This window comes from Clarias gariepinus, chromosome 23, assembly GCF_024256425.1.
Source record: "Clarias gariepinus isolate MV-2021 ecotype Netherlands chromosome 23, CGAR_prim_01v2, whole genome shotgun sequence".
NCBI lineage: Eukaryota > Metazoa > Chordata > Actinopteri > Siluriformes > Clariidae > Clarias > Clarias gariepinus.
In genome coordinates, this window is record NC_071122.1 from 5,475,398 (window position 1) to 5,502,372 (window position 26,975).

Consider the following 26,975-nt stretch of genomic DNA (forward strand, 5'->3'; position numbering starts at 1 on the left):
ATAAAGTGCAATGTACAGGAATATATGGTGCTGGAAATATAATAAATTGTCCTTTATGGTGCTCCTATTTTGGAGCAAACACAATAATGTGCCCTCTGATGTGCCCCTATAATACAAAATAAAATATAATGAAAATAAATAAAATCCAGCTTGTAAGTACTCTGTGCAACATAAAAAGGGATTGTTTAACAACACGTAATGGATAGACAAGCACAACATAGAATTAGAAAGTCTAATGAGCTCAAAGTGGGTCTGAGATAGAGGATGGCAGATTTACACAAGTCAGGAACGTTTCCCAGAGGAAAGAAGATTCAAACTGTCCCCCTCAGCTCAGAGAAAAAAGAAAAAAAAAAAAAAAGTAACCACCAAGGCAAAGGGCTGCCCAAGTTGCTGAGCTGGTAGCCCTGATTAATGCATGTGTTCTGGCTACATAATGTTTATAGAGTCGTTTATAGAGTCGTTACAATACATGATTTTGCCAGTATATGTCGGCGTGCCTTTATAACAGTTTCAGGGTCAAAAATGCTTTGTACTGTATGTCTCTGACCTCTTGTCTGTCTGTGAGTTTCCAAAAAGTTTAGCAGTAGTCAAGGTCAAAGCACACTGTCCATGAAATACTGACGAAGGTCAAGGAAATGCCTTGGCTGATGCTGTGGCCAAAGCTGCACGGAGGCTGTCTGCTTTCAAAATCTCAGCTGTCTCTGCTGATGTGAAAGTCACAGCAAATTTGATCTTCCCTGATGAATATGTATGCTAATACAATGCTGCACTACAGTAGGTAAATGTGTTGCCCCTGAGTCCTTGTCGCCAAACTTGGCCCCACAAATTCACAGTTTAGGACACGCTGGTGTTCAGACAATGATTCACAGATTTTGAATCTGTCATTGTAAATGGGATGTGTTGGCAGTGGTTAACCAGTTTTCTCACTGGATTGTAGCCTATCCAGCTAAACCAGGCACAGCCATGCACACTGCAAAATCACTGGTCAAGGACTTCTTCCCTCATTGGGGAATTGCTGAATGTATTTATTCAGATCATGGAAATCATTTCACTAGACAGGTCCTGCAAGAAGTCATAAAGTGGAATAAAAGCTTCTTTTTCCTTATAGATCCTGGGCTTCTGGCCAGGTTGAACATCAAAACCAAATGCTAAAACTATAATTGTCCAAGCTTCATCAGAGTGGAGTGTCATGGGTAGATGCACTGCCAGCTGTTCTGTGCAGCATTCAGTCATCTCCTACAAGTGTGGAGGGTCAGTCTCAGCCCATACGAGATCATAACTGCCTTGTCAGGCACAACTGACTTAAGACACGCAGATGTTTATCTGACCTCTGATGTGCTGTTGAAGAATTGTAAAGTGATCACAGATGCTGTCAGCTCAGCAGTGTGTTTTAGAGGCATGGATCTCACCTGAGAAGGGAGGCCATGCTATTGTACTGGGACAGTGGGTGATGATCAAAAATCACCCTGCTGGACCATTTAAGACCAAATAGAAAGGACTTTCCAGGTTCTGCTAGTAACCGATTCAGGGGTTTTATGTCAGGGACGTAAGAACTGGACTCATGCTTCACACTGTAAAATGGTGTAACCTTCTAAATAGGGTCAGTTTCGGTGGCTCTGAGAGAAGAGCTTTGAGAGCATCAGATGGAATTTACGCTGCAGGGGTTAACCTTAAAGTGAAGATTCACTTTCCCGCAATATGCGGTTAGTGCTTCTTACGTCTCTCAGTGGACTGGAAAAAAAGTTAAAAGGGGAAAAGGGTCACCCTTTACAGTAGTAGTTGCCAAATTTTGATCCTAAACTTTTGTTTATTTTTAAGTACTAGAATTGGGGGAAAACATAGGCTTCAGACGATTAGAATTACACAGAGAGAGAAAAGAAAAGTCATATCATCTCGTGTGCCTGTGTTTTGCAGCAACAGCCAAGTGAGGCATTCCTGAAGTAGGTAATAGGACCATGTAAGCTAATATGAGGTATATATGAGTATATGGTTTTGCTTGTTTTTTCCACCTGCAAAATGTATCACTAGCCTACTTTATAAACACACAGACACACACACACATAAATATATATGTAAAAAAACATAAATGTAAAAAAACAAAAAGTTGCTTGTCAGATTGCTGATACCATGACAGATAATCATTTGTCAAACATTGCTTTTTTTCCTAAATTAATGCTACAGTACTTTTACATTTAGTGGTAATGAACAGAAGTGCCCTGTGGGTTCACACATGCTCTAACAAAAAGAATAGTCCTTTTTAGTTCACAGCAAGTGATCCACGTCATTGTGTTAAATATTTCTAAGGTAGATCCCTACAGTAGGTGCTCTTATTCCTTATTATGGTGTCATGGTTAGTTTTGATCAGGTCCATATAATATATCATGAAGTTGAGGAACTGGCCAATGACACTGGCCAGACCCTAGGTGTGATATCTACAACATTTATGTTGCCATTTAGGTTTGGATTTCATTGCCCTGGAGGATTGATGCATGCAAAATTTCAGCTGAACCCTGGCTCTACCTTTATAGGTAGGATGACAGTAGTGACTGGTGTGTTTAACCAAACCTTACTACTGTATATATATATATATATACTGTACTGTATATAGACATAGAATGTCCTATTGTCTTTAGGTCCTATTGTCTTTAGCACTGTAGGTCCCACTTTCCCCCAACCATTAAAAAACTTTCCCACCTTTGACTGATGGCACTTAGTTGGTAACCTAGTAATCCGGTGTAAATATCTATCAAATGAAAGAAACTTCAAAGCGCTTTTTGTAAGTCACTCTGGATAAGAGTGTCTGCCAAATGCCTAAATGTACCTGTACGTAAATGACGAAGAAATCTTGATTAAAGGAAGCAAAAGCAAAAAAAAAAAGACATTCTATGTCTATATACAGTACAGGTATTAAAAGCTTCAATAATAAGTGTACAAAAAGTATACTAGGTGCTCGGGAAGAATATAAGCTCGACAGCTTGCTTCCTTCGTCCATTAACTAACATTACATTGCTCAGCTTGGTAACGATGTCACTAAAGTGAGTTTTAATAGTCCTGTACTGCTGTACCACTCGTAAAAACCCCCAGCTTTAATATACTATATGAAGTAATCTTACTTTGGTATTATAAACTTAAACTCTGTAAGTCATTTATGACCACAAAAAAAATTTAATAAGAACAGGATCTAAACTAAGGCCTTTCACAACATTAACTGTAGCTCTAAACTGATAAAAATATGATTTATCATTTATTAAAAGATAAACATTGTAATCATCAGTTAATTGTTGTGGTATAGGATAATTAAAACATCTGTTTTTATTGGATAAAAGAATGAAATTTAGGTGTTGTAACAGTAACTTCGCTTTAACCCACCTCAACATCATTTATTATTTTAATATAACGACACAAACCAACGTTTTATCTATTATCAAATTTTTCACGAGCTGTTTCGATCTTAGAATAAGAAAACACATACTTCTGCATAGACACAGTAGCTGTTCACATACATTTTGTATATGGAAAATATTTATTCGTTCATATTGCTTCGAATTTGTATCACCTGTGGTGGGATACACTTTAGTCCTGCTATTGATTTTCTTATTTTTTTTTTTTGTATCTCCACCTGCTGTTTACTGAAAACCATTAATGCAGTGAGGATTGTTTGGGATGTGTCTAACAATCATTGTACACATTTGTATAGAGAGAGAGGGAGAGAGAGAGAGAAAGAGAGAGAGAGGTCACATGACACTGTGTTTTTACCTGCCAGAGGTAGTATTTGTGTGAAAGATCATACACACGGACACACACTTGCTGAGCCGGCCTGTGAATAGACTCTACTGTTTTCTCCTCTCTGTAAGTAATAATTTTGTGTGCTTATCTATTTTTGATTCGTGTGTTACTTACTCAGCTATGTCTGTTTTAATAGTTATACTAATGTAAAGGATTTATTTTTACTATAAAGGAAGCGTGTAGATAGCAGGGCCAGATACAGATAATTAAAACACATAAGAATGAGAAATCCATACACAGAAGTCACTCTAACATGACGCAAGATCCTTTTTAAAATTTAAGATTTTTTCCCCCTGACCTGATCTCTGACCCTTTTGAAAACAGTGGCCAGGACATTATATTAGTGAAACATTGTTCAGGGCGAACAAACATCATTGCAAAGTTGCAGGACTGGTTTAACTCAACCTGTCAATTCATGCTTCAGCTTTGTTATAATAGAGGCGCTGCATCATTTTCACCTAAATCCTCTATCATGCCTTGCATGGTCCTACCATCTTTCAGACTCAAGACTCCTTTGTGTTTTTGCGGTGGTGGAATGGACTTCTCCTAGATGAGTCACTGGCAGTCTTCCAAACCCGCCCAGTGTCTGTGTGCTTTTCTTACTATATTAGTTTGTCTGGATTTTTTTACTACTTTTAGATTGTGACTGAAACAGGATCAGGACGTATTTATGGAAAGAGCACTTCTGTAACTCGCTCCGGAATCGTGCATCTGCAGATTTTTAAATAAATGTAAATGTAATGTAAATGTGTCACTTGTAGTTTCTCTCTTGAGCACTATTAGAAATCATTTTATAGTTCTGATAAGCAGCAATGGTTTCTATTTACTACAGCTTCTAAATTTAGTGTGAAATCTAGGTGTTTAAATCACATACAGTATGTGTTCTGTTTCCACGTCGTTCATAGAACAACCTAAACTAGCTACAATACATACACTCACAGAGAAACCAGTGACCTGTGCTTCTTGTTAAGCAGCTTTAACAGAAAAGCTTCCCCTCAAACAGATGATCAGTGTTGAGCTAGTGTATATGTGTATATGAAAAGCTCAGTCAGACTTTTCTGTCCAAATAGATTTCTGTGTGTAGGATGCAAGTGTAGGATTGGTCAGTAAAACATTTCCAGATGAACTCTGTGTAAAACCAAAAATAAAAATTCTGGACACCACCCAAAAAGAATTTAGTATCGGTTAGGGTGTCAAATAAATTATGTAAAGTATGTAGGGCAAGTGGCATTTACAATGGAAATTACTGTCCAATTTCCCCTGGACTAAGCATATGGTAGACTAGGCTTTTTTGTCAAGACTGATCAGGTACTTGATCACCTGATCCTGGACCCATGACATTTTGCATACCTTCCCAAACGCTCTACCGATGATGTCATCGTACAATTCCTACACTCCGCCCAAGCATTTTAAACACCAGAAAGAGAAATTATATTAAAATTGGTTTTTGCTAACTTTACCTCAGCGCTTTACACTATGGTTAACACCAACCTTATACCCGAGTTTGTGGATCCCCAACTTCCTGACATGCAAACCCTTAGTACTGAGGCCTTCAGGGTTGTTTCCTGAGCCCTCTGCTATAATCAGTGTACACTTATGACTAGATAAACAGTTATTACTGTATCTTCACCACTTTAGACACTTTTTTTAAGGAAGCTTTACAAATGCAGCATTTAAAACATTCTGACAGGAAGCACCACAGTATTTGGGAAATGGAAAAAGGATAAATAAAGTTGAGTAAAACATTTGGTATACAGTGGTGTGAAAAACTAGGAAACTTCCTGATTTCTTATTCTTTTGCATGTTTGTCACACTTAAATGTTTTTGCTCATCAAAAAAAGTTAACTATTAGTCAAAGATAACATAATTGAACACAAAATGCAGTTTTTAAATGATGATTTTTATTATTTAGGGAGAAAAAAAATCCAAACCTACATGGCCCTGTGTGAAAAAGTGATTGCCTCCCTTGTTAAAAAATAAATTAACTGTGGTTTATCACACCTGAGTTCAATTTCTGTAGTCACCCCCAGGCCTGATTACTGCCACACCTGTTTCAATCAGGAAATCACTTAAATAGGAGCTACCTGACACAGAGAAGTAGACCAAAAGCACCTCAAAAGCTAGACATCATGCCAAGATCCAAAGAAATTCAGGAAAAAATGAGAACAAAAGTAATTAAGATCTATCAGTCTGGTAAAGGTTATAAAGCCATTTCTAAAGCTTTGGGACTCCAGCGAACCACAGTGAGAACCATTATCCACAAATGGCAAAAACATGGAACAGTGGTGAACCTTCCCAGGAGTGGCCGGCCGACCAAAATTACCCCAAGAGCGCAGAGACAACTCATCCGAGAGGCCACAAAAGACCCCAGGACAACATCTAAAGAACTGCAGGCCTCATTTGCCTCAATTAAGGTCAGTGTTCACGACTCCACCATAAGAAAGAGACTGGGCAAAAATGGCCTGCTTGCAGATTTCCAAGGCGCAAACCACTTTTAAGCAAAAAAAACATTAAGGCTCGTCTCAATTTTGCTAAAAAACATCTAAATGATTGCCAAGACTTTTGGGAAAATACCTTGTGAACCGACGAGACAAAAGTTGAACTTTTTGGAAGGTGCGTGTCCCGTTACATCTGGCGTAAAAGTAACACAGCATTTCAGAAAAAGAACATCATACCAACAGTAAAATATGGTGGTGGTAGTGTGATGGTTTGAGGTTGTTTTGCTACTTCAGGACCTGGAAGGCTTGCTGTGATAGATGGAACCATGAATTCTACTTTCCACCAAAAAATCCTGAAGGAGAATGTCCGGCCATCTGTTCGTCAACTCAAGCTGAAGCGATCTTGGGTGCTGCAGCAGGACAATGACCCAAAACACACCAGCAAATCCACCTCTGAATGGCTGAAGAAAAACAAAATGAAGACTTTGGAGTTGCCTAGTCAAAGTCCTGACCTGAATCCTATTGAGATGTTGTGGCATGACCTTAAAAAGGCGGTTCATGCTAGAAAACCCACAAATAAAGCTGAATTACAACAATTCTGCAAAGATGAGTGGGCCAAAATTCCTCCAGAGCGCTGTAAAAGACTCGTTGCAAGTTATCGCAAACGCTTGATTGCAGTTATTGCTGCTAAGGGTGGCCCAACCAGTTATTAGGTTCAGGGGGCAATTACTTTTTCACACAGGGCCATGTAGGTTTGGATTTTTTTTCTCCCTAAATAATAAAAACCTTCATTTAAAAACTGCAGTTTGTGTTTACTTGTGTTATTTTTGACTAATAGTTAAATGTGTTTAATGATCAGAAACATTTTGTGTGACAAACATGCAAAAGAATAAGAAATCAGGCAGGGGGCAAATAGTTTTTCACACCACTGTATATGTTGAGGATTTCCCTTTACCTACCTCAGGCTGATATGTTTTGCCTTTTCCTGTGTGTGTCCTGTGAAGGATGGGCACTATGTTCAGGATGTACCCTGCCTAGTGCCCCGAGTCTCCTGGGATAGGCTCAAGGCATCTTGTGACCCTGTATACAGGATAAAGCAATATAGACAATGAATAAATTATGATAAATAAATGGTTATCAGCTGAATATAATCACATGAATGGGTGTGTAAATGTGTGTATGTGTGTGTACTTTGCGATGGATTGGCATCTTGTCCGGAGTGTACCCTGCCTCGTGCCCTAAGTCTCCTGGGATAGGCTCCAGGTTTCTTCGCGACCCTGAATACAGAATAAAGCGGTATAGAAGATGAGATGAGTATAATCACATGGCAAATTTCATGAACATGTACAGCATGTTGAGTTGTGACACAAATTTTACCATACTTGTGTTTTAACATATTATTGCAAACAAAATTATAAAATAGATAAAACTGAAAAATAAAAACTTTTTTTATATTTACTGTGGTCTTACTATTTCTATTAACCAGCTTTTTCTTATCATCCTATTATACTGCATTTCTATGCAATTACTAAACTCTCACTTACTCATTTTCTGTACCGCTTTATCCTATTACCACGAATTCAGGGTCGCAGGGAGCCTGGAGCCTATCCCAGGAGGCTAAGGGCACGAGGCAGGCTACACCCCAGACAGGGTGCCAATCTATCACAGGGCACACACATACACACACACTACGGCTAATTTGGGAACGCCAATTAGCCTAACCTGCATATCTTTGGACTGTGGGAGGAAACCAGAGTACTTGGAGAAAACCCACCAAGCATGGGAGAACATGCAAACTCCATGCACACAGAGACGGGAAACAAGCCTGGCCGGGAATCGAACCAGGCCCCTGGAGGTGCAAGGCGACAGTGCTAACCACTACACCACCGTGCTGCCAATTATTAAACTATATAGATAAATATTAATTGCATATTTTTTGGTTATGAATTTGTGTCTTACCTTTTTTATGGCTCAGGCTCTGTCCTACAGCTCAACTATTTAGAATAGTTAGTGACAGAGAAGGGTCCGCGTTTGTATTTTCATTTTAACCTTATCAGTAGTTTAGATGGCTCTAATTTAATTTCTGGGAAAATATTAGTACTGCTTTATTAAAGACAATTTTTTTTGTATTGACCTTATTTAATCTGTTTGTTTTGTCTCCACAGGGTTACTTTCAGAAAATCACTGGTTAATACCAAAATGTTAAATCTTCTCAAAAATCCAAATGGAGATGGTAATACTGTAAATCTATCTCTCTGCAGTGCTTCATATAAATTACGTAAAGCTAAATATACATTATTTAAACATATTAAAATGGTGTTTGTGTTTTTTCTCTCTATGGCAGAGGGGTTGGATTACTGGCAGTTGACGGAAAATGGTGGATTCGGATGGCAAGTAGAGGAAATGCCCAGAGAAGGTGAACATGCCTTCAACAACAGCGCTGTAACCAAGTACTTCAGCACCTCGTATGAGTAAGTGACAGTCTAATTCATAGGGTATACAGTACAACATGATGGTCTACAAAATTCCACTCAGTGTTCAAACTATTACATCTACAGTACAGACAATAGTAATACTACAGTACTAGGACCATCTGAATTACCCTTATTCCACCAAAACAAATGTCATTCCTATAGATGCTATTGTTCATGTCCTGCTGTAAAGGTGGGTAGATATGCCCCCAAATAAATATGAAATAAAATAAAAATGAGTCTGGGCAACTTTCAAAAGCTGGCTGGGTTTCTCAACCCCATTCCCAGTCATCTCACCATCTCTCTCTCTCTCTTTTTTCCACAAAATGGTGCAAGATCTAGCTTTATCAGAAAGTGATAAGAATCTCATTTATGATATTTGTAATGAACAAAAAAACTTTTCTTGAGCCCAATTCTGAACAAATTTCCTAACAATCAATTAAAAAAATCTATTGTTCAAGATTTCCTGAGAAAACTCTGGGCTAGAGGCTTCTAAGTGGCGCAGTGGTAAAGTGCACGCCCTATCATCCGGAGATCGCTGGTTCGATCCCCGGGTGATGCTGTAACCTCTCACAGCCGAAGGCACAGAGAGAGCTGATTGGCCGAGCTCTCTCAGGGGGAAAGGGTGAGAGGGACTCGCGCTCCCACATTAATCACGGCTCTACAGCCAATCAGGGGCGTCTGTGAGCTCGCGCACAAGGAAGGAGAGACTAGCGCTTTCCTCAGAGTTTGTTACTCCGCCCCTAATGGTGCATGAGCAAGCAGTTCAAACAGATGCGGTCGGCTGACGTCACGCAATTCGGAGGAAACACGTGATAGTCTTCGGCCCTCCCGGCTGAGTGGTAGTAGTAGCCTTAATGTGGAGCCCTCTAGTGACGGGGAGGAATTGGCCACGACTAAATTAGGGGAGAAAATTGGAAAAATCCAAAAAAATAATTATAAAAAAAATGAAATAAAGAAAACTCTGGGATATAGAGGTCAGTTCAGGTCGCCCAAGAACTGTAGCATTGCAAAAGTGATAAAGAACTGATTCTGAGCTCTTTAAGAGCAAAATGTACAAAAACGAGAATGAAATGTACGTGTACGTGGAATGTACGGGCATCTTTTCGAACTAGCTGCTTAAAAAATAGCACTGTCATCATTCATCTTTATAAAGTGATGAATTTACAGTTTCAACAAAAATGCTTGAAGTTTAATCTTTCGTGTGCATCTCTGAACTAATATTTAGTTGTACAGTATAACCATGCTTTCTGAGAACTGCTTCACATCTGTGACAACTGTACTTCATGCCACAATTCCTCTGCATTACTTGGTTTTGACTCAGAAACAGCATTTTTAATGTCATCCCACAAGTTTTCTATTGGATTATGGTCTGGGGATTTGGGTGGCCACTCCACAACGTTAATCTTGTTGGTCTGGAACCAAGATGCTACTCGCTCACTGGCGTGTTTGGGGTCTTGTTGAAACATCCATTTCAAGGGCATTTCCTCTTTGGCATAAGGCAACATGACCTTTTTAAGTATTCTGATGTACTCAAATTGATCCATGATCCCTGAAATGTAATAAATAGGCTCAACACCATAGAAGCATCCCCATATCATGATGCTTGTGTCTCCATGCTTCACTGTCTTCACAGTGTAATTGTGGCTTGAATTCAATGTTTGTGGGTCGTCTGACAAACTGTCTGCGGCCTCTAGACCCAACAAGAACAATCTTGCTTTTATCAGTCCACAAAATATTGCACCATTTCTCTTTAGGCCAGTCATTGTGTTCTGTGGTGAACTGTAACCTCTTCAGGACGTCTTTTTTTTTTAACAATGGGACTTTGCAGGGGCTTCTTGCTGATAGCTTGGCTTCACATAGCTGTCTTCTAATAGTAACAGTACTAACAGGTAACTTTAGATGTTTTTTGAGTCAATTTTGTTATTCTTCGATCCATTCGAAGGGTAGTTTTCCGTTTTCTTCCACGTCTTTCTGGTTTTGGTCTCCATTTTAAAGCTTAAAAATGATTTGGTATCATTTTAGCAGAGCAGCCTTTTATTATCTGCACTTCTTTGTATGTTTTCCCATCTCTAATCAACTTTTGAATTAAAGTAAGCTGTTCTTTTGAACAATGTCTGGACCAGTGGCGGCTGCTCTAAGACTACAAGGGAAGCTCTGCTTCCTCTACTATGTCAGAAAATAAATGCTCATATATGCACTGTCATATTTATATTGGTTTTAATAAAAGTGCGCTAGAATGCGTTCAACTTCTTGACTAGCTCGTTTAGAATCAGGTATTTATTGTAGATTGTTTGACGCGATTTTCTTGTCATACATTTCCGTGCATCACAGCGCGTTAAACCCTTCTGAACGCTTGATTGGAGGAGCCGTTTAAGGGGGCGGAATCCCTTTTTTGATTGACAGCATGTCTTAAGTATACATCAGCGCTACAGAGATTCGAGTTCAGTCCCATGCGGATTTGCAGGTGAAATGACCAGGGGTAGCTCAGTGGATAAGGCATTGGACTACGGTTAAGGTTAAGGCATTGGACTACGGTTCGGAAGATCCCAGTTTCAAACCCCACAACCACCAAGTTGCCACTGTTGGGCCCTTGAGCAAGGCCCTTAACCCTCAACTGCTCAGATGTATAATGAGATAAAAAAAAATGTAAGTCGCTCTGGATAAGAGCGTCTGCCAAATGTAAATGTAACAACGAACTGCTGCACTCTGTATTGTTTGCTGGTGATATAAACCATGTGTGTTTGTACAAATCATTCTTTAAATAATAAAAAAAACATATTATAGCGTTCTTGACTTTGCTCCTTGTTTTAGCATTGTAAAGTTAGTTCGTTCATATAATTAAAGTAGCTTGTGGAATGGAAAACTAGCCAGCTAGCAAACTTTGCATAATGGCAGACGCAGACGGTGCTAATATTGTTGACCTGCTTTTGGCAAAACCATTTAGTAGTTCTCCGTACTAGGAGAGACTCAGAATTAAACGGCAGGGCAGACCAATGCCCAAGATTGATCTGGTGCAAAAATCAGGAAAAAATAACAGGTCTTTTCAGCCCTCCTGGTATGACAAGCTGAACTGGCTGACTGGAAGTGCTGTGACAAAGACAATGTACTATACTGTTGGCCATGCCTCTTGACGAAACCTTCTCAGGGAATGGGATGTGTTTGGTCAAACGTGGGTTTTGGGGATCTGGGTAACTTTGACATGGCATACAAAAGGAATGAAAAGTGCAAAGAACATAATACATTTTATGATGAAGGCCTAATATGAGCTTCCCCTGTTTCAAAGGCTAGCAGCCGCCACTGGTCTGGACAACCCGTTTTACTCTGATTTTCAAAGAGAAATGCACAGGACAACCTTTTTTGCATTTATCCTTAAATAAGGGGAACTTGTTTGACACCTGTTTTTCACAGAATAATTTACTTCTCTAATTGAACTCCACACTGCTATTTTTTGAACAGTTTTTCTTCACATTAAATTAATATTACACTTGCCACATTTTTCTTCATTTTGTGATTCAGAATAGAATGTGCAGGGTGTCCAATGCATTCATGTGATTTAAATTAAAAGTTATTATATGAATATGGAGCTTTATTCACGTTTTTTCAACACACTGCTGTTATTTTGAACACCACTGTATAAGGTGTATCAGATGTATGTTAACACCTGTTTGTGACCCTTGTTCCAGACTGAATCTTAAGAAACAAGTGATTGATCTGGTGGCAGAAGGCTACAATCCTGACGACTTGGACAATCAGCCTGCTGTCACAATTGAGGACTGGTAACATGTCTAAAGTCTCCCGCGTTATCCAAAAAGGCTTTTTTCTCTGCATGACTGCTTATATTTTGGTACAGTGGAACCTTAGACTGCGAGCGTAATTTGTTCCAGAAGTTTTGTATATATCAAAACACTAAAACACCAAAATAATGGAAACTCTGATGATTTGTTCCACAACCCAAAAATATTCATATAAAAATAATTCATACAAAATTTAAAGTAAAAATAAAACAAATTAACTTGCATTTACCTTTGAAAAGAGTCTTGACTGTAGTGATTGAGACAGGAGAGGAAGGAGGCTACTGTGTAGGATGAGTTACACACACCCACGCGCACACACCAGTTTACTGATAGAGACTGTCACTCACACAACCGCGCGCGCACACACACACACACAAGACAGAAGAAGCTTGCAGACAAGGGAAGGGGGTTGCTGTGTAGGATGACTTTCACACACAAACACATACAAACACAAAATAAAACATGCTTTACATGCACACAAGTGGTCACTGTTATAGTAAACAGCACACGCATGCCCAGTTGTTGACTATACGAGTGGGGCACACTGAGCATGGGCGGCGATTACCCACAATTCCACAGTGTGCAAGAGAGAAGATCACGTTTGTGATGACGTGACGCTCAGTGTCAAAACAAGAAGGGCATACATGCCACATGATACTCGATGATACTTGGTACTCGTATATCAAGACATGCTCGTTTATCATGTCAAACCTTTTTTATTCAAAGTCATGCAGAAGTACTCGCAATCTGAGGTTCCACTATATTTCATAGTGCTACAGACACTGTAGACTGAGCTTTACACGGGATGTGTGTGTTTTAGGTTCTGTTGCCGAACAGATTGTGGCTGTATGTACCAAATAGCCGTCTCTCTTTTGGATGCAAACAGCCAGCCTCTGCAGGAGTACAAGCCCGACGTGGTGATTCTCGACCCGGATAGTGACGGCTGCTCGTGGAGAAAGGTACAAGATCCTAAATCTTTTTACTGTATTACAATCATATATTGTCTTCGAGGACTGTCAGTAATATCATAATTGTGATGTGAACAATTTAATTGGTACATCATCCAACTTGAAGGCAGCAATAAACTTAATTAACAAAATTATAAAGATGAGTAAAAAGTCTCCAGTGTTAATGCTTTGTAGGAGTTACTGGTAGGCCTAAAGCTGTAAGTTTAAATTGGTAACTTATAGCATTTAAGTGACCACAACATTAAACATAGCTAAAGAATGGACAAATAATAAAATATTTAATTTATTAATGCATTTCAATAAAATGCTTGCAAACTGTTGAGGAATAAAATACTCCAAAGCATAGTGGAAAAGGGACAGGAACTCAGCTTCCTCACATGGGTAATTCATATCGAAATATCACTCAGTGTTATTTATTGAGGGCTCAATCTGTAATTCATAAAATGACAAAAAGTACAATTCTATTGTAGCCTTTCTGAAGGGTATGCTGAAAACAATTCTCTTTACAGGTGACCAACACTTTTACTGGATACGGCCCAGGCTTGCGCTACATCTCTTTTGAGCATGGTGGAAATGACATTAAATACTGGGAAGGCTGGTTTGGGGCAAGAGTAACTGGGAGTTCCGTCACTATAAACCTCTGAAAGAAGTCCATGTTAGAGAGAGGGACACATGGAGAGTCAGTCAGTCTCTATTTTTTCTTATGTGATCCTGTAACCCTAGAAATTTCCAACCTGAAATTATATATATCGTATATTATCTTTTAAAAAAGGTAGAAAATCAACCATGCAAAATGAGGTGTTATGCAAACAATACACTTGTTATCAACAAAAATATTTTTTTTTACATTGCTTTTAGTGTCTAAGAACTTTATTGTTGTCTATTACCATCTATGGTAACACAGAAGAAATCCTTTTCTCATTAATTAATATGGTTAAACCAAGGAGCACTTAACTTAAATGGGAAACAAGCTATTGAGCTGCATAAAAAGGCATTTATTCAATATATTATCAGTAGGCACTATCACTATCCTTCCCAGAAAAGTATGAAATTGTTGAAAATTTTTGCCAGGAAGTTGACACATCTGCATTTTGCAGTTAGGAGGATGTTGAGAGGCAAAGAAAAACCCAGAGATCACCTCTTTAGAAGTGCAAAGTTTCACCTTTTGATAATCAACAGTTAACAGAATGATTTTTGACAATTTCCATGAATTGACAAATAAATGGAACCACCACAAATTGCACCACCACAAAATAAAAAATCAAGCCTCCAGAAATTTGCTAATCCTGTAGTCTCAGTTGAAGAGTTTACAAGAGACATGCTAGAATCTCAATGTAGGTGGAAATGTTCTACAAAGAAGATTGGTCAAACTTCCTCCAAAACTCTTCTCCAACCTGCTATAAATCTCACTAAGGTAGACTCCACCAATTACTGAAACCTGGGCTGCCATTTAAAAGAGATACATTGTTATAAAAAGTCACTTGCTGAATGAATTGAGCCCAAAATATCTCTTATTGCTTGTGTTTCATGAAGCGTGACAATAATTCTGTAGCTGACTATATCTAATATTAAATAAGGGCATTGTTAATCCTTAAAAACTCTTTTATTCAGTAGGGCTGAGTTCAAAAGTGTTCACACCCTTAGGAAAAGAAAAATTTACTTTGATCAATAAAATGTCTGGTGCTTGAGATGTTCCTTTGTCGTCAGAACAAGTTCTGCACTTGTCTGGTTGCACCCACGTTTTCATTTCAAAATGTAAATCGTTTGGGAGTTCATAAACAATAAAAGGGAAGGTGTTGAAGGGGGTGTTGAAAATGTTTGCACTACACATGAGGTCCTGCCTGGAGAACGATGACACATGGTGTCATCGTGTGGTTATGGTGTCATCACATGGTTACCATAGTGGCACCAGGAAGCCTTTTAAAGCACACACTGCAATGACCCTGACTGACACAAAATAAATTCTTATGTAATGTATGACTTCTTGCTGGGAAAAAAAGTATTTATTAAATTACATAATTCTGGTTAACATGATACTCTTTGACATGGTTAAAACTTTTCCAAGTTGTCCTTTATGTGGTCTCTGTAAACTGACAAAAAAACTTTAACACAATACATCAACACCGGAAGTAACTGAAATGTTTGACATAATTAAAAACAAACAAACCCAGAATCCCCCACTGAACCCGAGTATGTAACAGGTTAAAACATTAAGCACCATTAATTAACATTTTGCCCTTTCTTGATGTTACTTCAAGCACAGACTCAGTATGTAATCAGCGTGTTTGATTGTTTGGCTCTCTGCACCATAACATTAGTATAAATACTGCTAATTACACCATGATTATTGGAACGCATTGACGTTAATCACGCACCCACTAACTGTCCTTTTTTTATTTTTATTTTTTTACCAGTAATACTCCTTCTTATTCATGCCATTATCTAATCAGCCAGTCTTGTGGCAGCAACCCATTCATATAGACACAACTCAAGAGCTTCAGTTCATGCTTATGTCAAACACAGACATGAAGATCGGTTGCTTGTGAGAATCCCAGGAGGTCAGTACTTTCTTAATGTGAACATAAATCTCTTGAACTGCATCTGCAGCATTTTATGCACTTTGTGCTGCTTTCACATGCTTGGCTAATTGAAGAACTGTATAAGTGTTCCTATTAAAGTAAACGGTAAGTGCATAATCACTCAATACCCTTGATGAGCATGGTGTACGATGCTGCAGTTCGTCAGTTAGTTTTGGTTTTACACAAGTAACGTCTTCATTCTGGTTGCGACTGCATCTGCTTGCAAAACGCCTCAAACTGCTGCTGCTCGAGTTCCGTCATGACTTTGTTCAGTGCGTAGATCTGGAACGGAATTACAAAAATGTAATCAGACATTTGGAGGTTGGAAACATTCAGTGACGTGAAAATAAACCTTGTTGACATCAGAGCTATGTACCGGTACCAAAAAACTAAAGACAATCCAAACAAGGTTTTATTTTGTTGACAAACTTAAGAATGATTAAAAAATGTTTTAACGATTAAAATGTGTTTTTAATCTTAATTAGAGCAATGACTGAGTAATAGATGATCTACACAACAAGGATGGCATGAGACAAAATTTTACTTTTTGATATAGATCCTGAAACCATACGGATTTACCTGATACCTAATTAATTTCTTAAAAAACTACTAAGCTTTAATTTTTTAACTTAAACACGTCAATACTTTCAAACAACAATCACATATACTTTAAATCTAATTATTTGAGGGGCAGTGGTGGCTTAAACGGTTAAGGCTGTGGATTTCCGGGTCATAGATTGCCGGTTCAAGCCGCAATTGGCACTTGAGCTTTGAGCAAGGCCCTTAACCCTATTTGCTCCTGGGGCGCTGTATCCTGGCAGAACCTGCGCAATGACCCCAGCTTCCTAATTAAGATATGCAAAATCATTTCACTGTGCTTTAAGGTACAGTACATGTGACAAATAAGTGAATTTTTTTTTTTTATTCTCAGACTTAAACTACACGAGGTTGAGGCAAATAACCTTATTATGTATTATTATTTGCATACATTTATTTATTTACTTCAGAAATATTAATATGAACATAAATTTATATCGCACAGTTAAGGACAATATAACAAATGAGGAAAAGAAGAAGGACTTTAATAGCAATGGCATTTGGAATGAAATCTCATTCTCTCATTCTCAAATCTCTCGCTAAGGAAATGAATTCATTTTTGTGTTTATAAATGTAAAAAAGGAATCTGGAGGCAGGTTTCACTGATTACAAAGGTTTATATTTTTGGACTGCTGGAGGATCTGTAAAGTGGTGTCACCTCTGCTCTCTGTCTCTGCTTGAGCTCCTGCTGAGCAGACTTCTGTTTCGCTCTGTCCCCTCGTACAGATGTCTCCTTCTGTTTGGGTTTGTCTTTCCGGCATGCAGTGTCCATTATTACAGCACCTGAGATAAGTAATGTCTGCAGGAGCAATCAGATCAGTCCAAGATTTACACAGTTTTCTGTTTTCAGATCAGACCTATATAGAAGGTAACATCTCAGCTGATTTGTACATTAATTGAGCATTACTTAAACAGAGAATAAATCCCTCTATGTGCACAGCAGGACAGAAGTTATTACACTTTTCTGCAAACAGCCATGGCCAGACGTTTTGAGAATGACAGAAGTTTGCTGCTTTGATGATTTTAGACCTTTTTGTCACATCTTACTATGGTATACTGTAGTGTAATTACAAGCATTTCATAACTGCAAAAGGCTTATAAGGACAATTACATAAACTTTATGCAAAAGTCAATATTTGCAGTGTTGACCCTTCTTTTTTAAGACCTCTTCACAAGTTTTCAATAGGATTCAGACCTGGGGAGTTTCCTGGTCATGGACCCAAAATTTTGTACTCATCTTCATACATTTAAAATTGTTTGGGGCATCCAGAAAAAGCAACAGTGAGACCGTTCATGTGTGGGGTTGCTTCTCACCCAAGGGAGTGGGCTCACTCACAATTTTGTCTAAGAACACAGCCATTAATATAGAATGATACCAAAACATCAAGGACAGTTTGGCAAACAATGCTTTTTCCAGCATGATAGAAATGTTGGGTCCATGACAATGAAACTCCCTAGACCTTAATTTTGTTGAGAACTCGCAATCAATCCTCGAGAAGCGGGTGGACAAACAAAAACTCACAAATTCTGACTTCAACTTCAAATCGATTATATAAGAATAACCGGCCAGTGGTCAGGACGTGGCCCAAAAGTTGATTGACAGGATGTATGGGCAAATTGCAGATGTCTCGAAAAAGAAGGGCCAACACTGCAAATATTAGGCTAACTCTGCATAAATGTAATGTAATTGTCAATAAAGGGCTTTGACATTTATGAAATGCTTGTAATTACACTTCAGTATACAATAGTAACATCTGACAAAAAGATCTAAAAACACTGAAGCTCAGACTTTGAAATTTAATATTTGTCATTCTCAAAACTTTTTGCCACACCTGTATATGTAGATAAAATAAAACATTTAAACAGGATAATGGACAGTTATTTATTTAGATGAATGGTTATTCTAAGAGATAATAACATCACACCCTTATGTTATTACACAAATTATTAACTTTTGTACTATATTAAGATAAGCCTGCAACACAAACATTCCTCAGGTCCATAAATTAAACACATAACTCTTTATTAGCGCTCAGTGACAGCTCTACCAAGTTAGCAAACAAGCTAGCAAGTAAGCAATACTGCCAAAATATCCGGACCAATTTAACTTACCAAAATATAAACCCTATGATGCGCACATAAAATAATAATAATAATAATAATAATAATAATAATAATAATAATAATTAATGACTACTAACTACAGGCTGCTTGCTGATCCCCCAAAATATGTAAACAGTAGCACCCTGTTAGCCAACTTCCTGTTTTCCGGTCCACTTGTCTTCCTTGACGACTAGTTTCGATTGTAAATCAGCCTGTAAGGTTCCGTAGCGCCGCTAAGCGGACTGGAGGAGCTTAATATAAGATAAAATATGAATATAATATAATATAAGATAAAATATGATCTCTCTCTCTCTCTCTTTCTCTCTGTCTCACAGAGAAACAAAGAGAAATACTTGTTTACTTTCAATTGAGTTTTCTAGGAAAAGGGAAGATAACTAATTAATGGAACGTCTTTAATTAGAGAGGCAGCAAAAAACCCTCACATTTAATGACACCAAGTGAACTTATTTAAAACCCAATGTGAACAAATTGTACCTTAAAATAGCTGTTGCCAGATTTAGCCGGTGGTTTCAAACCGCAAAAACTTTTCAAAAACCACCAAAACTGTGCACAAATATTTGATTAATATTCACCACATACCAGTAACAATATTGCATGTCATTAGCTAAGCCAAGTTAATACCTGTGACACAGAACAACAATGCGATGCCACCACCTACAGGACATGAATGTTACTAAGAGAAGCGCTCAGAATAGGAGCCCTCCAATTACATTACAAATGACCACATTCGTGTCAAAATAAGAAATACACTCATGTATGCCATTAGGATCCATGTCATTTGTAAACTTTAACTAATTTCATGATTAGTTTAATTTTATTTGATATGTTTGTCTTTAAAGATTGCAACGTTAACAGACATAGCACCAGAATAGACATTGAATAGTGGCGAAACAAAGCCTGCCCAAAATCACTGGCAGAAAAACTTCATTGTATTAACCGAGACTAAAGCTAACTAGAAGCAAATAATAATTTATTGCTGTACCTTAGTGATCTTCAGCACTGAACATTTCTCTGCATTCTTCAGAAAATTTGCCATCTCAGGGAGTTTTTTCTTACCCCTGTCACTCTCAGCTTGCTCATCAGGGACAATCTGATAATTTTTATTCACCTCACAGTTTTTATACAGTTCTCATACAATTTTTTATTTCTATTGTCATTCTGTAAAGCTGCCTTGTTACAATGACCATTGGTAAAAGTGTTATATAAATACAATTATATTTTATATTGTAACATTTGTCAACTAGTAAATGTCTATATTTCAATCTTATTTTAAATATATTTATTGTATTCTTTATTGTAAATACTATCTTTAATAAAATTTCATTATCTAGTATTTTTTTCCCATTGCAGTCAAATCTTTCCATTTTAGGTCACATAATTTTTTTTTTAAGCATTTCACTGCATATCATACTGTGTATGGTTGTGTACGTGACAATTAAAACTTTGAATTTGATAGGAATTAATTTCCAGAACCCCAGCCAATGGATGCAGTGTGAGTCCCAAGCCCAGACTGAAGGGTGGAAAGCTTGCGTCAGGTAGGGCATTCGGCGTGCCAATTTGTGTAGGCAGCATATTGGTGTATTATGCACTGTGACCTCTCACCTCCAGGGTCGAGGGTTCGATCCCCGCCTTATGAGGAGTTTGCATGTTCTCTCCATGCTTGGTTGGTTTCCTCCAGATACCCCAGTTTCCTCCTACAGTCCAAATAGATGCAGATTAGGTTTAATGTCTTTCCCAAATTGCCTGTAGTATTTCCATGTATGTGCTATGTGATGGATTGACACCCTGTCCAGGGTTTATCCCGTCTCCTGGAATGGGCTCCAGGCCTGTATACATGATACGTGCTATAGAATATAAATAAATGTTTAATGTACTTCTTTCAATACCTTCCGGATCATGTGACCCTATGAACCCAAATTACTGCAAAAAAAATAAAAATAAATAAAAATAAATACTTGGAGAAACCCCACAGGGCAGGGGGATCTTACCTTTAGTTGCAGAACACACTGTCGGGTGCAACATGAGCACTTGATTGTAATTTTTGCCCATTTCTGCAGTTTGACCACGCCTTAGCGCTTTAATGCTTTTTACTGCATTTACTACAAAAGAAAAACAGCACATCTAGTGCGTCTAGTAACCATTGGCAACAGTGGACACTGGACGATGACGTGGTTAGTAGTCGTGGTTTATCAGTTCAGCCGCTGTCTGACCACACGAGGTCGCTGTTGCACTTCTGTTCTGAACTTGAATCAAATTTAAAAAGCTCTATAGAGGCAAAAGTGAATAATAATAATAATAATAATAATAATAATAATAATAATTATTATTATTATTATTATTATTTACAAGTATCTCCTTAGTTATTTGATCAAAATCTATTTAAAATAGAATTTTAATCAATCTCTACTCAAACAAACAAACAAACAAACAAACAAACAAGCAAGCAAAACAAAAAGCTGTCTGTCAAACCTCATTGTCTATTGAAGACACCATGGCCACAACTGTTTACTTTGAACTTGCAGTGAAACTGTATCTAAAGCAGGTTTTTTTTTCACATGATGTACAGTACTATTGATATCAATACTAAGTCTGTACAATGAAGCCCTCCAGCTCTCCAGTTCATATCCACAAGAGCTTTATCTTGTACAATAAGGTTTTAAGTTTGCACACAAAGTTATAAAGATAAGAAATGACAGATGCTTTAGATTGTGTATCTGCTGCTACTGTGTCTATCTCTTGTGTATCTGTGAAAAGATGAGAAGAGTCTGTTAGGTTCCTCATCAGGTTTCTTCCGCAGGGAATTTTCCTTTGCTCATTAGTGATACATCTTGATCTACATCCAGATTTCTGTTTAGAGTTTATAGCCCAAGTTCCCCACGACCAATCGGTGGTCTCCTGTTCACGTCTGCTTACCCAGAACCCCCCCCCCCCCCCGCCTTCCAACACCCCCCCCCCAGCGTCTGCGACCCCTCTTCCACAATATAAAGTATCTTTGTGTTTTCATTAAATCAACAGCCTCATTTCTGAGATAAAATGTTGATGCGTGGACAAAATCTGTCATCGGATGTGTTATCCTGTTAGCCTTTGATATCCGACACCGACTACGTTCATCCAGAAGGGAGCAATAGTCTGATTACAGCGATTAATTTGGTGTCGGATTGTCTGACGCATATGGACCACCAAGAAGACACTTGGCTAATTTCTCCTGAGTAATCCTCGTCTGAGTAAATATTGGTTAAAACGATACCCGGCTGAGTAACAAAGTCAAATAGAGAGGAGGGGGGGGGGGGGGGGGGGGGAACAGAGCATATGTGCTGATGATGATGTTGAACTTAAAAGCCCATAGAGTCTAAACGTTATCCCAACATGCCATGTGAAATTTATCATGCCGCATTCTGGCATGATTCCTTTTCCCAGCTCAAGAGAGTGAGCACTTGGTAATATCCAACAACTGATCCTAAATACAACAGACCCCCACTCGGGGAGATTTTCCACCCGGGGTGAGGTCTCATGATGACTTTTAGCTGCAGAGGAAAAACTGGCGCTGATGTGGGCGTCTCCCGTGAGCGGGTGCCACGGCGTTAAGAGCGGCCCCTGAGGAAACGCGGCCTGAACAAACTCAATGCGGTGGGTCTGCGAGGTGCCATAAGCTCCCGGTGCCAGATTGTTGTCAGACGCATAACACGAGCTCTGCCCACTCGCGCAGCTTCTCTTACCGCCTCTGCTTCCTACCAGCACAGCCCATTGAACAAGACTGCAGTTCAGAGCAATAATGTCTGCAGCTCAGATCTTCTCCTGCACATCACATTACACTGGCACAGCTGAGATGTGTGTGTCCTAACATAGCTCGATGACTGAAATACGGCTGAACTGACCATAAAAAAACGGTAGAACACCAAAAGATTTATGTGACAATCATGAATTTGGAAATAGGACGAACAATTACACAAAGCGCTTTAAATGCGATATCGGAAACAAAAACAAACCTCAGAGCTGCGTTGAAAACTGAGCACAAGCTACGGAAATGTCTCATTCGTATTAAAATTCAATAACGAGATGTAACTGGATGTCAGAAAGCTACGTTTATCACCTTAAAGCGTTTTCCAGAGACATTCGCCTTTTCAATCTCCATCTGAGAGGGTAGAGTGTGTGCTTGTAAGTGTAAAGATAATTAAAGTCTCCTGGAGTTCATGTGAAGGATCATCGCAGGTTTTATTGCTTATATTGCAGCAATTTTCTAACCATTAAAATTTTTATTAATAAAAGAAAAAAATCTGCTTATAGTTAATTCAACCAAGCAAGTTACGGTTCTTACTTCCAGCTATAAACTATCGTCCTTTTGCCAGCTTCACTTTCCTTTTTCCCTTCCTTTCTTTAGAAATTAATAAGGAAAGAAAATCACACTAAGATGTCAGAAAACTTTACCTCTGACGGTTGCAAAGTGCTAACACTGGAGACTCCTTCCATAAATGCTACAGAAACATCTTCTTACAGAAAACATCGTCATATCAATAACTATATGCACATTTTAGTGCCGTGTCCGCTGTGCAAATCTCTACAAATGTCTTGTTACTATAGAAACAGTGACATTTCACAATGCCATTATAGGAAATTAATCAACCAGAACAAACATACTGTAGGTTGTATACATAAACTCAAATGCTGACATTTATATCTATTTATTCCTACTTTAAAGAATAATGTATGGATTTTACGCTTTGTGACTCGATTGTGCGAAAAACATACAACCTGCTTAAACCTTGACGTAGGATTGAGGGGCCACTGGGTCAGATGAGTTGTCTTTTACACTTCCCTCCATCTGGACAGGATTATGTTTGGAGAAATGCAAAGGAAGCCTTTAACCTCCATTACCTGTTCCCAGCTGTTAAACATGGTGACGGGGCTCTTCTTCACGTCCAACATCCCTTTTCTGCCCCCACGTTTCAGATATTACAGATACAGTGTATTCCCTTTGCAGTCTATAACCTGAAAGATGCTTTTAATTTGTCAATAAATTCCTAAACCCACTGAACTTCCTATATTCCTACATACGATAAGACAAAAGAAGATTTCCACCGCTGCTGTGCAAACGCACCAAAAGCGGACCTGAGGCTAAAAATAAGAAGCAGGTCTTGAAAAGACGTTCCAGATTGTCAGAAAGCTCAGCCATGCCGGCGTCCAGAGCTGGCCCGTGTGTTTCTCTTCACTGCCAAGGAAATGCAGCACAACATTGAACTCTTCATGGCTAAAAATAACCCTCCGAACCAACAGTGCCCAGAATAAACGGCTAACCGAGGCCTGCTTTTTCACACCTGTACTGAGCGTGCCCAGTGGGATCTTTTCCCATTCGATGGAACAGAGAAAGAAATGAAGTCGCTGAGCCGTGGGGTGGAAATGACCTCACTGGGTTTGTTGGTTAACCATAAAGGGGGGGGCGGGGTGTTTTCTATTTCAGTCAACGTGCACGCTGGGGGTAATAATCGCATGTCGTAAACACCACAAACCACAAAAAATAACGCTCTTCCTGACTCACGGGTCACATCTCAGGAGCCTGCTATACCTGACGCTTAGTACTGCTTAGAAGGACTATGGAGCGTCATTTTCCTCACTTTGTTTTTTTTAATGGAATTGCATTTGTGATGCTTTGTTGCATCGCAAGGAAGAAAACTATGTAAGACTGTTTAATACTCACTTGCCAAAAATTTAGAGATATACAGTAGATCTTTTTACAGACATTTTTAAAAACGTGGCCTGAATTGTCCAATATCCTGGATAGTATTTCCACAAAAAAATGATGGAAAGTTGACAGCGTGACAGGTTGAAAGGTACCATACTTGTGATGCCAGTACGTAAAGCCTGAGAGTTCTCATGTGCATAAAAATATTTCTCCTAAACCTGGAAAGTTGGAATTAAGACCAAGGTAGCTTTGTGCTCTTGTACCCCAATCAGCCTTAAAAAATTGTGCCTTTTGAGATGCTTTTCTGCTAACCATGTTTGTAAGAGGTGTTGGAGTTTATTCCTGTTCAGCTTGGACCTATATATTCATGGTCCTCAGACCTGAGATTCCACTCACAAAACTTCTGCCCACTGGATGTTTTTTGTTTATCGCACCATTTGGTTTAAACTCCAGAGAAATCAGTTTCTGAAATGGGCAAACTGACATCAGGATCATCTGCATGACTATATACCCGGTTCTGGTACCACATGACTGCCCCATACTCTATGATGTATGTGTATACAGTATATAATCATACTTCCATTTGGATCCAAAGCAATGCACGACAGCATCAATACTAGAAACGCTCACATGTCCGAAGACGTCAGAAGACATCTTGCAGCCCACACACTCGTTTCTTGCTTCTTCAGATTAAGCCCTAACTGACGCCCTCTAAGCCTGGCTGCTTCCTTAATAAAAGTCCAGGAGTGTTCACGCAGGCACACCCAGGACCGCGTGTTGCAAAGATAGATCTCATTTTATATGCATTATGCAAATGGCCTGATGTACTCGGCTTTCAATGTAAACAAACCCCTCAGGCAATAAATCTTCACTTGTTATTTCCACGCCTTCGCTCCCCAGAGTCAATGTCCAAATACAAGATCTGCTTGTTGGACATGACGCGCCCCTCCCCCTCCTCCTGACATTTTCGTCGTGTCGTGTGAGGTGATGTGGGGAACCAGTCGGGTGTGTGGACAGGGGTGGTGTGTGTGTGTGTGTGTGGAACAGTCAGTCTTTTAACCCGCTTTATGACAGCCTCTCAGTGTGTGCACGCTGGCCAGACGCAACTTTGTGTCCAGCCTCTTAACCAGGCGCTGCTACTCATTACCGTTGTTTGTTTTGGCTACAGCTTGATGGCACTTAGGGGCGCAAGTGTCCAGACCAACACGCGATATTTACAAGCAGAAGCTGATTTACCTTATAGATAGAAATAGAGTTGATGATGCACTTCTTCACGTTTGTCAGAGAGAAGTGCACACGCACTGCAGGAAACAACTTTTCTTTTCTCTCCCAGTGTAATTTGGCTCCTTCACCATCCTAATTTTCTGTCTGGGGCTGCTTTTGTGGCTTGTCAACTTGCCTACACGTGGAATTATGTGTTAGGTTACGTTTGGCTGTCGCTCCGACCGACACCAAGAATGTGACAAACAATTCGAACAGTCTTGAAAGCTGGCACTGAGGCAAGTCATATAGCCCGAGGTACATACCTCAGCCCTGTAGCTTTATATCAGAGTTAACATGATACATGCTGGCCGAGTGAATTGGCCGTCAGTTCACATTTAAATACTGGCCTAGTGTGTGTTATTTATTTTGGAAGGGCTACTAAAACCAAAATTAGTCTAATGAATTACCACCTAGCCAGGCAAATGTAAGCAAAAACATTATTATTTTTTTTTTACTTAAAAACCCCAATTAATCAAATGTAAAAAAAAAAAGGAAACAAATCACTATATCACTTTCTTTTGTGGTTTTATATATACTGTATATTTAAATATACTGAGAAGTTACAGGATCCGGTGATAGAAGTGAATCAATAAAGTACACTAAAAAATGCTGGGTTGTTTTTGTAAACACATTGTTGGGTTGTTTATGCTGGGTCAAAATTCTGGGTTTTTCGGGTACTTTAAACACATCGTTGGGTTGCTCTATGTTGGGTCAAATGAAATCTAGTGGGTCATTTATAAATGAACACCTGGTTGGGTTATTTTGACCCAACAACTGGTTTATTCTTTATTTTCTGGTTTCTTCAAACGGCAACCTGCAATATGTTTGAAATATTAGTGTTATTGTGTCACAGTGTAGTTTACGCGTTGTTTAAGCGAGAATGTATGTGTGTACAGCTCACATCAATCAGTTATCAAAGATAGCGTCTATGAGCAAATGAACAAGCTCATTTCCATGTTCATTCGCTTTTCCACCTTTTAAGTCACACTTTGATATGAAGCTGTGAGGAGTTCATGCTTTTATATTCTGTGCCAATAGTCGGCTATACTGTATATGATGAGAAAAGTGCGTTTGTAGCACACACATAAAAAAAAATAAATAAATAAATTACTAAATGTAATTTTAGGTATATTAGTCATCTTCACTAAAGCTGTGTTTGGAACTCTGTTGGTAGATTTTTATAATATTTTAAAGTTGTCAGAAGAAGCAATGTTTAATGACGGTTTTAATATGTCTTCTGTTTCTGTATCTTATTTTAACCCAGCAGTTGGTTTA

The 26,975-nt window shown here is 38.8% G+C and overlaps 2 protein-coding genes across 5 annotated transcripts; one reads left to right on the top strand and one right to left on the bottom strand.

The window, feature by feature from the left end:
- Positions 1-3,778: 3,778 nt before the first annotated feature.
- LOC128511022 (F-box only protein 2-like) lies at positions 3,779-15,154 on the top strand. Its single transcript, XM_053483637.1, has 6 exons — positions 3,779-3,849; positions 8,390-8,457; positions 8,569-8,695; positions 12,382-12,474; positions 13,313-13,451; positions 13,970-15,154. The coding sequence occupies exons 2-6, from the start codon at positions 8,424-8,426 to the stop codon at positions 14,102-14,104; spliced, it is 528 nt and encodes a 175-aa protein (XP_053339612.1). The 5' UTR covers positions 3,779-3,849; positions 8,390-8,423; the 3' UTR covers positions 14,105-15,154.
- Positions 15,155-15,300: 146 nt separating this feature from the next.
- svbp (small vasohibin binding protein) lies at positions 15,301-19,814 on the bottom strand. Of its 4 annotated transcripts, none has more exons than XM_053483639.1 (3): positions 19,743-19,814; positions 17,295-17,435; positions 15,301-16,321 (listed from the first exon to the last, which is right to left on the bottom strand). In XM_053483639.1, exons 1-3 carry the CDS (start codon positions 19,794-19,796, stop codon positions 16,235-16,237), a joined length of 282 nt encoding a protein of 93 aa, XP_053339614.1. In that variant the 5' UTR covers positions 19,797-19,814; the 3' UTR covers positions 15,301-16,234. The 4 variants fall into 4 exon arrangements, with proteins under 4 accessions (XP_053339614.1, XP_053339616.1, XP_053339617.1 ...); XM_053483641.1 differs by lacking the exon at positions 19,743-19,814 and adding an exon at positions 18,831-18,922; XM_053483642.1 differs by lacking the exon at positions 19,743-19,814 and adding an exon at positions 18,838-18,896.
- Between the last annotated feature and the right edge of the window lie 7,161 nt (positions 19,815-26,975).